Source organism: Gigantopelta aegis, chromosome 3 (assembly GCF_016097555.1).
Source record: "Gigantopelta aegis isolate Gae_Host chromosome 3, Gae_host_genome, whole genome shotgun sequence".
In the NCBI taxonomy this organism is placed as follows: domain Eukaryota; kingdom Metazoa; phylum Mollusca; class Gastropoda; order Neomphalida; family Peltospiridae; genus Gigantopelta; species Gigantopelta aegis.
Genome location: NC_054701.1, coordinates 57,612,311 through 57,627,383, shown reverse-complemented (window position 1 = coordinate 57,627,383; position 15,073 = coordinate 57,612,311). Strand labels below are relative to the sequence as shown.

The 15,073-nt window shown below is 36.7% G+C and overlaps 1 protein-coding gene across 1 annotated transcript; it reads right to left on the bottom strand.

Annotated features, from left to right (window-relative positions):
* Window positions 1–1,438: 1,438 nt before the first annotated feature.
* LOC121391154 (C-factor-like) lies at window positions 1,439–13,684 on the bottom strand. The gene is made up of 5 exons (XM_041522877.1): window positions 13,520–13,684; window positions 10,908–10,959; window positions 9,482–9,669; window positions 6,546–6,695; window positions 1,439–3,228 (listed from the first exon to the last, which is right to left on the bottom strand). The coding sequence occupies exons 1-5, from the start codon at window positions 13,655–13,657 to the stop codon at window positions 3,007–3,009; spliced, it is 750 nt and encodes a 249-aa protein (XP_041378811.1). The 5' UTR covers window positions 13,658–13,684; the 3' UTR covers window positions 1,439–3,006.
* Window positions 13,685–15,073: the final 1,389 nt, after the last annotated feature.

Sequence of the window (15,073 nt, the reverse complement as noted above, 5' to 3'; positions counted from 1 at the left end):
CAAACTACAGTTGAAAAGGGGTAGGTAATCTAAATGAATACAATTTGTTTTAGATTTAACTAGCTGTAGACAGTAACCTAGTAGTTATGTTGTTAGTTGATATTCAAGAATACGCATAATCGCATTTGACAAGACACATACCATTCACACTTAAAACAAAAGATCTCTTCCATTTCTGAAATCGTTTAATGCAAAAAATATTGGAAAATATATTATGACAACAACAAAGAAAATCATCAATATTAAATACCATTATGCCGATTTCTTATTAAAGCACAAATGATTTGTTAGAAGAAGCTTGCTGTACTTAGCGTCATTTCGTCAGTTTCCTGCCATAACTAGTGTAAAGCTACCTCTGTGAAATAACGACGTTATGTTTTCATTCGTGGAAATCATCTATAACAGTACATACTGGCTTGTATTAAACAGTTAAATGGTTGACTATCAGACACTGTCTCTCCAAAATTTGGGGGCGGGAGGGGGTTGGGGTTGGGGTTGGGGTTTTGTTTATGTGTTTATGTGCTTTTGTGTTTTTGGTGCTGTTATCAAATATTCAAAACACTAGTTAATACAATCAGACGACGTAGTGAAAATCTATGCAAATACAAACACAACTACAGCTTTAACAAATTAGGTGGGTTGTTTTAATATCATTGGAAAATTAACTGCCTATTTAACTACTCACATTTTTAACACTTAACAGCTATAATACCGAAGGCAAGTTCATAAATATGGTCTCATTTTCACTAAAACTGCATTTCAATGTCACCTAGACTGTACATAACATTTAAAGAAATCAACGAATGGCACACCATGGGGAAAACACTGTTGATTAAAGTCTATTCCAAATGTACCACTGAACAAAAAGATTGACAAGGAGCTGGCTAATAAATAAATAGGTACATGTCCATAAGCGTACGACACAAGGGAGGAAGGGGAGAAAAAATGCCCTCCCCGTACTGGAGCAAATACTCAAATTTGGCCAAAATTGATAGCAATATTCGGGCAAAATGAGCTGCCCTGAAACCTTTTCACCATGTATTTCCATCATTCTACCCACAATATTTGCAACCCTATTAAGCTATATGGCAGTAATGCAAATATGAATAAATGTTATCTGTTTTGAGCATTTTTGTTTAAATGAGGCAAATATTAGACTGCCCCCCCCCCCCCCCCCCCTCCCACCGGCCTTGGTGGCGTCGTGGTTAGGCCATCGGTCTACAGGCTGGTAGGTAATGAATTCGGATCCCAGTCGAGGCATGGGATTTTTAATCTAGATACCGACTGCAAACCCTGAGTGACTGCTCCGCAAGGCTCAATGGATAGGTGTAAATCACTTGCACCGACCAGTGATCCATAACTGGTTCAACAAAGGCCATAGTTTGTGCTATCCTGCCTGTGGGAAGCGCAAATAAAAGATCCCTTGCTGCTAAACGGAAAGAGTAGCCCATCTAGTGGTGACAACAGGTTTCCTCTCAAAATCTGTGTGGTCCTTAACCATATGTCTGACGCCATAAAACAGTAAATAAAATGTGTTGAGTGCGTCGTTAAATAAAGCATGTCTTTGCCCCCACCCCTAATGTTTAATCTGAAATTTTAGTTGTTAAAAAAGCTCTGTTATACATGGTCTCTGACAAAGGAATTTTGCAAAGACTCCGATCCCATCACAAGTTTAAACAGTTAACAGCCTTTGAATGCAACCTAGATTGTAGCGAACTGCATCTGAATGTGACCTAGATGGTATATAACACTTCAAACAAATCAAAGAATGGTGCATCATGGGAAAAACTCTAAAGCTGATTAAAGTCCATTCTGAACGCATGTATTTAACTCTGAACAGCTTCAGAATATAATAATAATAAAACAAAAAGAAGAAAAAAAAAAACCTCTGAACAAATATTCATGTTTTCAAACATCGACAAGGAGGTGATAATAAATAAATAGGTACATGTTTAATTCTAAATTACTTTCAGTCCATCTTGGTAAATTACAATAGCATGTATGTGTATTTTACCTGAACATTTACAGTTTGTTGCCACTTATATCCAATTAAGGTTCAAGCATGCTGTCCTGGGAACACACCTCCACTATCTGGACTGTCTGTCCAGGACAGTGGGTTAGTTGTTAGTGGTTAGTGAGAGAGACATTGGTGTAGTGGTCTTACATCTACCCATTGAGTTGTTAAAACTCGCTCAGGGTCGGAGCTGGTACCGGGATGCGAACCCTGTACCTGCCACTGTAAACTATTTCTGACTAATAGAGCTTAGAGCCTTGTAATTACTAAAATCACATATTAAATACATTTATCAGTGTTTAATATCATCCTAATGGCTGGAGTAGCCTAAACTGCATTTCATCAGCCAATACTTTCATAAATATGATAAAATATACATTATGAAACAAAATGAATGAAACTGGGACTACTACAAACATTAGATCATTCAGAAATACACTGGATATACAGACAATGACATTCAAAACAAGAAGCTGTATTCAATAAGAAATTGTAGCTGTTACAAAGGCACGTGTTAGCAGTATTCTAACAATGGCAATAAACTTGGGACAGCCTCTTCAAAGACATATAGAATTTACTTTGCTGCTTTATGGGAAAAAACCCTGGTAATCAAAGGCTGTGGTATGTGCCATTCTGTCTGTGTGATGGTGCATATAAAAGATGCCTTGCTATTCATGAAAAAATATACCAGGCTTTCTCTCTTAGACTGTAAAAATTACCAAATGTTTGACATCCAATAGCCGATGATTATTAAATCAATGTGCTCTAATAGTGTCGTTAAACGAAACAAATTTTTTATGGGGAAACAAATTTTTTATGGGAAAACAAACTATACATGAAAATCGAGAAGGGCAGCTATTATATGTTATATGTTATAATTAATTCATTGCCATAATGAATTAATCACTATAATGAATTCATCGTGTATATATTGGTACAGAGAGTGTGGCACGGTGCACTGTATTAGTGATGAGAAATCTGTGGCTGAAGAATCACCATGGAATGAGGAATCCCTCGGCGTGGAAGAACAAGCCGTTTGATGATTCATTCATGACGCCCATCACCTTGATCATGTCGTGCACCCTGTCACGGGGAAGTGTGTGAGCCATGGGTGCCATGTCTGTCTGGACCCAGCCTGGGTCTAGGGACACCGACAAGACAAGGTTGTCCTTTAGGTCCACACTCAGCGTCTTCGTTATCATGTTCAGAGCAGCCTTCAAAAGAGAATACACAATTTTCAAATACAGGGCAAAATGGGTATGGCACCATAACCAAATTATTGTGCAGATTTGTTTTGTTTTTAAGTTGACCTTTTTGACAAAATTAATTACTCTTTTCATTACTGTATGATTTTCTTAACCCTAAGCCTAATCCTAACCCATTTTCTTTCTGGGGGAGGCCCCCAATACCCCTTGTCAGCTGTGGTTGCATTCAGAACACACATTGTAAACATTCAGTTCCATAGTACCATACCTAAACATTTCTTTCTGGCAGAAAGCCTGATATAATAACACTCAGCATATTATAATAGTCCATCTCATCCACCTACAATTTGTTTGTTTTTTTAAATAATTTCAGTTTGGTTTGACATAAGAAGAAAAGTAAAAGTGGTTTAAAAAAAAAAAAAAAAAAAAATGTTTGTGTGCAATTTAGAAAACAATCAGCTCAGAAATAAATAACATGTAGTAAATTCCATAGTATGAAAAAAAGCATTCCCTGTTCGATGGACTATAAGTGCAACACTGTCAACAAAATGATTCTGAAAATGATAGACAATTGTGAAAGCTATGCACATATACTGAGAAATAAAAGAAATACACTTTTTGTTTGTTTTGAATTTTAATTGATTTAAGACTGAAAAGTTGAGAGGGGGTGTTTGTTGGAAACTGAAAAGTTGTGCAAAAAACTGTACGGATGGTGTTAAATGAATACTGCTGTGCTGCTACATGCAGCCATCCTTGTGCATGGGATAAGCAGATGCCTGAAACTGCATGTGATGCTCAATAAAAACATGTGCAGATATTACAGAAGATACACAATTTTTGTTTATTCATGCATTAGCTATAAAACCGGACAATGAGACAGTCACCATGGTCAGCACCACATAATTAACGAGCTACTCTCGGCCCACTAATTCCAAACCTAAATGTAGCTCCCTACCTTTCCATTTAGATCGACTGTTCCAAATTGCACCTAAACTCCTTCATCAAAATGCGCACCCATTCTCTTTGGTTTAATCCTACGGGACATTCCAAATTCCATAGCACCATACCCCCCTCCGCCTGTTACCGTCTACGGTCGGACTGCTGGTGATCCCTTGCACCTGTCAGTGCAGGTGGTCCCCCCTTCCTACCCACCACCCACCTTTACTGTCCTGGATGGAGGAGCCGGCTGAGGCTGACACCTGTGCCCACGACAGGAGTGCACTACAACAGCTTGCTCTGAATGTGCATGTTAAACAATCATTCCATTCTATTCTAGTCACGATGCAGAGACCGACTCCCACATATCTTTAGACTTAGAGAGCCTTTAGATTACATTTCTATTTCCAGAATATATTCTGTGAAAAATACAACACTGTCGAGAAGGTCATGTGACTACTAATTTTAGGGAGTGCTCTCAACTGACATGTACCGTGTAAAAAAATCAACATAGGTCAACCATGAAATTTTTCAAATAATGGCCCTTATGCCCGACCACCGTCTTGTGTTGCTGTCCTACAAGTGGTACCATACCACTTGCACAGTTGTTATCAGTTAGTATTACATATAACAAGTAACTTCAAGCCAATGGGTTATTTAAATACTACAGAGGTCAACCTACATGTAATCATCAAAGAAAGATTTCGAAAAGCATATCAGAATTTTGTAGTATTTTTTTTATGAGAAACTATTTCCTAAACCGGACTATATTAAGCCACTACAGCAAGTAACGACACGACAAATGGTGATGTTTTGCCTTTAGGGTGACTGACAACTATCTTGAACTGATTTGAGCAGACACATTTTCACCAATAGTTTCCCACTACTGCATTAACAACCTCAGGGTGAGAATTTGACTGATGTGTGAGAGCCCAGTGTGATAATGCGTGGTTGAAGTACCTGTAGCCACAAGGGAATGACATCACTGTTCAGCATTTTATTGACCAGGTGCTGTATGTCCTCATGTTTACCATTCTTCCATACCCACTGACACTTTGTCTTTTAGGACGGGACGAAGTCCAGTGGTAAAGCACTCACTTGATGCGTGGTCGGTTTGGGATCGATCCTCATTGGTAGGCCCATTGGGCTATTTCTCGTTCCAGCCAGTGCACCACAACTGGTATATCAAAGGCCATGGTATGTGCTATCCTGCCTGTGGGATGGTGCATATAAAGGATCCTTTGCTACTAATGGAAAAAATGTAACGGGTTTCCTCTATGATCACATGTTTGACATCCAATAGCCGATTATTAATAAATTAATGTGCTCTAGTGGTGTCGTTAAACAAAAACAAACAAACAAACTTTGTCTTTTAGCAACACACTACACTTAGCCTGGATCACTCCGAACTTCTCTAAACACATTCAGACCATGACCTGACAAACCCTGAGCCCTGATCTGAGCCCTGTCAGACACTTCTGAGATCACCTACAAAGTGAGCTCAACAGCTGCTCTACAGTAGACTACTGCATCAGGCCATTTCTCTAGTTGACTGAAATCTCTGGCAAAATCAGAGGCCATGCCCTCAACAAGCGTGCTTGAAAAAATTTTTCTGATGGAAGCATGCCTAGCATTTCCAATACCCATCAGGTCATTGTCCAGGCTTGGGGCAACATCCATCGAGGCAGCAGTTAACCAGTTGACCTTGTCCAAAAGATACTGGTGTCAGGTAGCCATCACAGCAATGGGGATCGTACACCACATACTGATAGTCTGAAAAACCTGCTTTATTCCTGCTAGAGCTGGGTGGTATACCATATATACTGTTCAGTATCAGTATGATGTCAATACCAATTTACCGTACTGAGCAAATTTTCAATACTGAAATTTCGGCATTGAAATTTTTTATCCGCTATTTAGTATTAAAAGCACTAAAAATATATCTGACAAATGCAAAATAGCTTAAAAGAAGAGAGAGATGACGGCCTTGTGTATGAAATTAATTTTATACAGATGAAATTAGTGGGTGAGACTTAACTCGAGCATGCATTTATAGTCGGATATAAAAACTGCTCGATATTGGTATCGGTATTGTACCAATACCAAATACCGTACCGATACCAAGACATCCCCAAAATACTGATACTGATACTGAACCTGAAATTCCAATACCGCCCAGCTCTAATCCCTGCAAATAATTAACTTTGCTATATCAAATTGTTCCGTTCTATGAGCCTTTTGTATAAATTGCAATTGATGGTTTTTTTTTTTTTATGTGAACACATCCACACATGTACATGTATGTATCATACTAGTGTAAGGAAAGTCATTAAGGGCTTACAGGCTTTATATATTATTCTATGCACCGAGACCACCAAACTACTATTTACCTTGGAACATCTGTATGCGTACAAGCTTCCATTGTAATTTTGGTCAAAGCAGGCTACAACGCTGGAAATATTCACAATGGCTGCTTTGTTACAACTCATTCCGGTAGATGGGTTTAATTTGGCTGCCCGATTAAGGGCTGGAAGAAATGTCTGAAAAGTTCAAAGACAAAAACATGTATTATGTACTAGTATTACTGCAATTTATTTATTTATTTCAACTTATTTTTGTGCTTATATCCAATTAAGGTTCAAGCATGCTGTCCTGGGCACACACCTCAGCTATCTGGGCTGTCTGTTCAGGACAATGAGTTAGTTGTTAGTGGTTAGTTAGAGAGAAGAGGGTGTAGTGGTTTTACACCTATCCATTGATTCATTAAAACTTTCTCTGGGTGGGAGCTGGTACCAGGCTGCGAACCCTGTATCTATACCAGCCTTATGTCGGATGACCTAACCACGACACCACCGAGGCAGGTGACTGCAGTTAAAACCTTCATCCATAGTATCAAAAGTTAACTGTGTTGCTGACATTCAGTGCCCCATTTCATCTCTGTATTTTATACAGGCATGCCTGCACATAGTAGCTAATTAGTTCTCTACCGATCCAACCAGAGGGGACAAAAGGTTTTATCTCCGTTCTTCTGTCTGTCTGTCTGTCTGTCCGTTCATCTGTCTCACATATGTTTTCCGTGTATAGCTTTATCATGTACTGTTACAGATCAAGTTTGACTTTCATGGCGATTTACCCATTTTTGACGGAGTTATGGCCCTTGAACTTAGGAGATATGAAATTTGTTTTTCAGACTTTTTTTTCCAAGCATTAAGATATTAACCTGAAATTTTGTGTATAGCTTTGTCATGTACTGTCACCTATCAAGTTTGACTTTCATGACGATTTACACATTTTTGATGGAGTTATGGCCCTTGAACTTAGTCAATGTGAAAATTGGGTTTTTTTACTTCTTTTTTAGAAGGCCTTGAGATATTGAACTGGAAATTTTGTTTATAACTTTATCAGTACTGTTACAGATGAAGTTTAACTTTCATGGCAATTTACTCATTTTTGACAGTTATGGCCCTTGAACTTAGGAGATACGAAAATTTGTTTTCCGGACTTTTGTTTTGCAATACCTGAAAATACTGAGGTGAAATTTTGTATATAGCTTTATCATGTACTGTTACTGATCAAGTTTAACTTTCATAGCGATTTATTAAATTTGGGCTCAATTACCACGTTCCCTTATTTCTTTCCATCAAATCATAAACCTGTGTACTGGATGAGGTATTAATGAGCTGTCAAAAGGAAACATCTCTTCCATAGTCTTAGTGAATATCAGAGATATTTTTGTGGCAGAAATGGCATCGTCTCCTAGGACTAGCGATCTCTGTACACCTTAGTGCATTAGGCTGGTAGGTACAGGGTTCACAGCCTGATACTGGCTCCCACCCAAGAACAAGTTTTAATGACTCAATGGGTAGGTAAGACCACTAAACCCTCTTTTCTCTCACTAACCACTAACAACTAAACCACTGTCCTGGACACACAGCCCAGATAGCTGAGGTGTGTGCCCAGGACAGCATGCTTGAACCTTAATTGGATATAAGCACGAAAATAAGTTGAAATGAATGAATGAGTGCATTGGTTTTGTATTCCTTCAATGGGCATTTCAACGTGATACTGACTTTTATTCTAAATTTTAATTTTACCTCTCTGTGATATTTGTATTTTTTGCACAGTTCTTTACACTGTGCTTTTATTTAACTGTTGAATTTTTATATTGATGCTGATCATCACTTAACGTTTGCTTTACCATAGTTTGACACTCAATATCTGATGTATTTTTCGTGCTGGGATGTCGTTAAAAATCTATTATATTCTATTCTATTCCTTCAATGAGCCTTATAAATTGAGTTGATCCCAACCAGAGTCTGACAACTAGTTGCGCATATCAAAGGCCATGAAATGTGCTGTCCTGTCTGTCGGAAAATGCATAATAAAATCCTTTGCTGCCAAATATAGGTTTATCTGTAAGCTAATTCTATATAATATTAGATTATAAAATGTCTGACATCAGAAACCAATGAATAATTAATTTAAACAATGTGCTCTATTAGTGTCATTAAGGAAAGCAATCTTTACTTTAGTGTGGTATGTAACAAATTGTGCATGTGGATGTGGTTGTAGTTTAGTATATACATGTACATGTATTTGGGAGTGTTTTAGCAGCAAACAAGAACAAAACCCATAATGGGACCAAGCTGCTATATTTTTATGTATACATTTTGTGCACACTGAGTGACAAATAGAATTATGAATCTGAAATTAAATTTTTATCAACTTTTAGGTTTAATTATTTTCATTAACTGGCAAATTATTAAAAAAATTTAAGGCAAAAAATTAAATTAAATTAATCCACTCCAATCAAATCAATTTACCATAAATCCTTGATACAGAGCCTCGATAAAAATAGAGGCTGCACCTTGAATAGAAGCCTGTCTTACATAAAGACCAACTTCTGCTACTGTAATTTGTCAGGTTAAAGATAATGTTATACTCATCATTTCCGTCACATGTCAAAAGCTTACAACCACATGACAAGAACAGGAATGAAGAAGGGACTTTTTCATTTCTCAGCGAGATAACAGTCTAATTACCACATGTAACAAAAAGTTTGGAAGCCTACATTAGAATATGATGTTACAATAAGGTTATGTTAGAAAATTTTGCATGCAAAAAAATAGAAGCCTGCCTTGAATAAGAGGCAGAATCTCTTTAACACCATCAATAGAGTATCAAAATCTGTCTCAGAGCGTCACATTTAAAAAAAAGAGTGTTAAATACAAGCCTGGTATTCAAGGATTTATAATGGTAACTTGAGTTGAAAATTGAAATTAAAATAACTGAAAGATTGTTGCATGGTAATCAATGTGTGCCACACCTGTGCCACAAGGAATGGGCCGACTGCGTTGGTTCTGAAGAGTCTCATCATGCTGTCTCCTGTTGTGTCGCTGATTCCACCTTCTTCCAGTACGCCTGCATTGTTTATCAGCAAGTTGAGACCATGACCCTGTAGGTAGCCTTCTACTGTTTTGAAGGCATCCTTGATGGACATTTCATCATCTACATCTGTTAAAATTAAACGTTTGGCATTCTATAGCTATTCTGCAGAAAGATATAATTATATACCTGTACATGCATTTAATTAACCACATGATTAGTTTAATTCTTAAGCCTGACATTGTCATACTAAATTGTGGAGAACTCTTTCACCATGTGACCATTAATGACATGTTAATTACATTTTAATATGAGGAATTGCATTTATAAAATACATGTGTGTATGAGGTAGGATCTAGCTCAGTAGGTAAAGTTCTCGCTTAAGCTGTTTTGGTCATAGGATCTAATCCCCTTAGTAGACCCATTTTCTGATAGGGTCCATGACTGGTACATGTATATCAAAGACCACCGAGCTATCCTATCTGTGGAAAAGTGCATATAAAAGATTGCTTCCTGCTAATCGAAAACTGTAGTGAGTTTCCTCAAAGATTATGAGTCAAAATTACAAAATGTTGATATCCAATAGCCGCTGATTATATAAATGTGCTCTAATGGTGTCATCAAACAAAATAAACTTTTAACTTTAAAAAATGTAAAACAATAGCATGTTACATACTGTAAGAAAAGTAATGTTCATTATCCATTTTAATGGCCATTCATGTTTCATCAACATTTTCATGAGCATGCAAATCATAAGCTGGGGATGGGTGTTGGGTGTTGGTGGGTTGAGAAGGCATACATTTTTAATTTAAAATAAAAAACAATGTTAATAAAAAAGTGTACACTTTTAAGGGTGGGGTACCCAAAAAAGAGTACATTTTTATATGCAAGTGAAAATGTAGATTTTTTTTTTTAAAAGCCCCTAAATGATTAAATAAAATTTTAAAAATACTTTGTTAAAATCACATCCAATTGGGAATTTTCAGTACCATTGGCTTTTGGGAAAGGATTTATGTTTGTTACCACTGAATGCCTGTATAACCCGTCATAGAACATGAAAATAAATCAGGATCAATCCATGTCAGTGGGCCCATATTGGGCTATTACTAGTTACAGCCAATGTAACACAAACTGGTATATCAAAGGCTGTGGTATGTGCTATCCTGTCTGTGGTATATGGTACATATAAAAGATGCCTTGCTACTAATGGAAAAATGTAGCGGGTTTCCTCTGTAAGACTACATGTATGTCAAAATTACCAAATGCTTGATATCCAGTAGCCGATGATTAATTAATCAATGTGCTCTAGTAGTGTCATTAAACAAAACCAAAACAAACAAACTTTATGAAAATAAAATAAAACTCACCTAGTTTTATTACTTTTAAATTTGGATTGTGTGGTATAAGCTCCTGTAGATTCTGAAATAATACCAGCACTCAATGAACAAATTATAGCATGTACTGAATAAATACAAATAATAAATTTTAATGTATCATACACTACATAATAAAACAATAATACTACAGTAAGAATTCATTCTTTTAAAAACGAACAGGATTTTGTACCCCATTTGACCATTTCAGAGAACATGTTTTCAAAATTTTGACATTTCTACTGAATTAAAAATTTATTAGCAACTACTGTTTAATGTTTTAAAATAATGAAGCAATGTCTGAAATTTAAGTAGCAAATAGTGAGGCAAACTAAAAGAAATGTTCTCGTCTTTAACCGAAAATTGGTAGACATATATTTGTTGTAATTATTGTGATAATTTTCACTAAACTTTGTTTTGTCAAGATTTTACTTTGCCAATTATACTTTCACTTTCTGGAGAGTTTATAATGAAATATCAACTTTTAGACATGTACGAAGACGGTGGAGGGGTTATGGGGTCGAAACACCTTTCTCAAATATATATTTTTTTTCAATGCATATACCTGGAAATGTCATGAGAAGATGGAGCAAAATATAATAATAATAAGAAGAAGAGTTAAAGTTTGTTTTGTTTAATGACACCACTAGAGCACATTGATTTATTAATCATTGGCTATTGGATGTCAAACATTTGGTCATTTTTTATATATTGTCTTAGTGGAAACCTGCTACATTTTTCCATTAGTAGCAAGGGATCTTTTATATGCACCATCCCACAGACAGGATAGCACATACCACAGCCTTTGATATACCAGTCGTGGTGCACTGGCTGGAATGAGAAACAGCCCAATGGACCCACCGATGGGGATCGATCAAGTGCTTTACCACTGAACAACCTACCACCCCTTTAATAAGACTTAGAAAACATGAAACACAGAACAATGAACGTATTCAGATGTAAGGAACTGACAATTATTTTGACAGGGTGAATGTTAGTTAAACGTAATCTAAACAAGACCCATCAAATAGTTTAAACAAAACTTGTAAAATCTAATTCTAGTGTTACACCACACTATGCCCTCGTTCAAGTCAAACGCACTCTTAAGTATCCTAGTGACGTCACTGTTATATTTGCATAGTACTATAATAACGATAAACTCGACGCTGTAACACTAAAACCGATGCTGCTTACGACAGCATTAAGTTTCACAAAATAATGTTTGCACTGTTAAACAAATAATAATAATAATAATAATAATAATAATAATAATAATAATAATAATAAAGAGACATTTACCCAAAAGGATCTAAGTAAAATTACGACTAGATAGGTCCTATTTACCATCGACGTCCCAAACTGCGTTCACCTAACGAGAAAAACACGAATACAATATTTCCGAAAATACTATACTAGTAATTATTCTACATTTTTCAGCTACGATACGTGAAACAAAATAAGTTGCAATCAGTTAACATAAAAATCAACAATGTGGACGTAAAGCAAATCCATTCTAGTAAACAACGTTTAACTGCGTTCAGGTGCATGCATTTGCAAAAAGTATCGTACCGCGCATGTGCGATTCGTCATTTTCCATTTTTAAGGCCACTACATGAAAAAAAAAAACTATGTATCTTAACTATGCACAGTTGACGAAGACTTTGTTCAATATTGTTTTAAAATGAAAAATTCAGTTTGTCGAGCATTATGGTCCGGTCCGGTCCGCGTTTTACCAACACCCATTGCTAACACTCGATATCATTACGGATAGGCATTACGTTCATACCACTGAATAGTTTGTAAAATACCATTGTTTTTAATGAATTGACAATTGTTGTGAATGGATTATGAATACTATTCACTACAGTAGAGGCACACACATGTAGCGTACCTTTTACAGATCTAATCTAATAAATGATACAAATTCTAACAACAGGAGGTTTACAATCGTAAATATTAATGATTTGGCCTTGTTGATCTGGCACGTGTGAGGTCATGTGACACGCACCGAATATTAATTCACCTTCCTCCTTTTAAGTCAATTTCTACGAGTCATGTGGACCCGATATCGGTAATTTTAAAGAATAAACAAAAACGACTGTAAAATTAATGATTTTAATAGAGTTTGTAAAGTTTTGTATTTACATACTTACTTGTCTGAACTTTATTGTTGATAAAAATGTTCTAGAACTGTGAAGAAAAACCTCACAAATGAACGACAAGCAGACGACAACAAATCGGATGTTGATTGCGCCAACCGTGTACGAGAAACCAAACTGAACGGAGTTGGAAGCATAACGCAGTTAGGGACGTGACGGTATTTAGGAAGTCAAAACAACGCCACTGTTGTGCTGTGTCCCATTGTAGACATTAACACAGATCATATCAAGATGGAAAATGTGTTTTTTCAACTAAATTGCATGGTTATGCACTCCCATTATCGAATAGTTATTTTGCTGGTAATAAAATAATGCATGTCTATAATACTTTAGTGACACAAAGATCGTTCATTTTCACTGCGTTTAACCGAAGTAAAGTTATTCACGAAAATTCATTTACTGAAACAAGTTTCTAAAAATAACATCCTACAATTTTTTTCTTTTTACCAAACAAGTATGGAAGTCACGACATGTAGCAAATAAAAGCTTAGGTGCAGATGGTAAGCTAAGAAACTGTTTTACAAATTCCAGGCCGTGTCCTCGATTTGCTCCGGTAATGAGAACGGTGGATGGATTCAACTTCATGCTTGTTCCGACCGGGGTTGGGGTAGGGACGGAACAAGGGGAGACTATGCATGTCATTTTTGGCACCTCACAACCACAATAATAATTAATACGATAGGCCTGCATAGTGTAGGGGCATATGTTGCTAAAATAGGTCCTGTGGGAATTTTGTGTTACTTTTTGGAACCAATGATATTTATAATCACTATTGTGTACAGATTCAGACAAAAATATCGTTCTATTTTTTTTCTCTGATAAATATCAAGGCCACTATAAATCTGTTCGAGGCACTTAGTAAAATAAGGTGTCACTGTGTATTATCTTTAAAATATTGGTATGTAGCATGTTAAAATAAAAGAAACGATGTAAACTACACTAAAACATGCATAAATATTTGTTTTGTTGTTGTTAGAGGCGGATATAGAAATTATTATTATTATTTTTTTTTTTTTTATTTTTTTTTTGGGGGCGGGGCGGGGGGGGGGGGGGACTGATATATTCTAACTACCGGTACTAGATGTCATAGTTGGTCAAATTCACCACAAACTTTGCACAGTTTTTGTCAAAAAAGGGGTATTTAGTTTCTGCCCAGGGCCCGTACTTATAAAACTTAAAGTCTAGACTTTAATAGAGTCCAGACTTTAACGTAATGCTATTTGAATGACGTTGCCATGACGTTAAAGTCTGGACTTTATTAAAGTCTAGACTTTAAGGTTTATAAGCACGGGACCAGAAGGGTCTGTTCAGTTTAATTCAAAAATAGGGGGTACACACATCGTCATGCTAGTGTGTACAATGTAGGCATTAATGTCACTATAAAATGGGTAGTAGGTCTTTCAGACTACTTTCTGTCCTGGACGGAGGAACGGCTGAGGCCGACTCCTGCGCCCAGGACAGGCGTGCGCTACAACAGCTTGCACTGAATGTGCACGTTAAACTCTCTGACCTGACCTGACCTTCAGACTACTAATTGGTGGCCATCCATAAGGGTTTGTTTTTCAAAATCAAGGATTATTTTATCATCACCTCCTGCATGTACACTTTTTGTATATTTTACCATTACCCTCCCCCCCCCCCCCCCCCCCCCCCCCCCCCATGTTCAGGTGTAAATTGATCTTCCACGCTGAAAAGTACATCGACACAATTAGGAGTATGGACTGCATCTATTTGATTCCTATAAAATACATTCTTGTGATGCCCGAACACAACCCCACCCCCTTCTGGGCAAATGTACTTTATAGATGACCCCTTGCTGCAAGACAAAATATATTAAAGATTGTTTTTAAAAGAGTTAATAACAAATAGTTTTTGACCCGACAGCCTGTCACAATACAGCAAATACTAGTATGTCATGAAGGTGGTTTCAGCCCTAGTACCCCCAGGATCTGCTTGTGTAACATACTGACATGTCTTTGCATAATAGAAAAACTTTGAAAC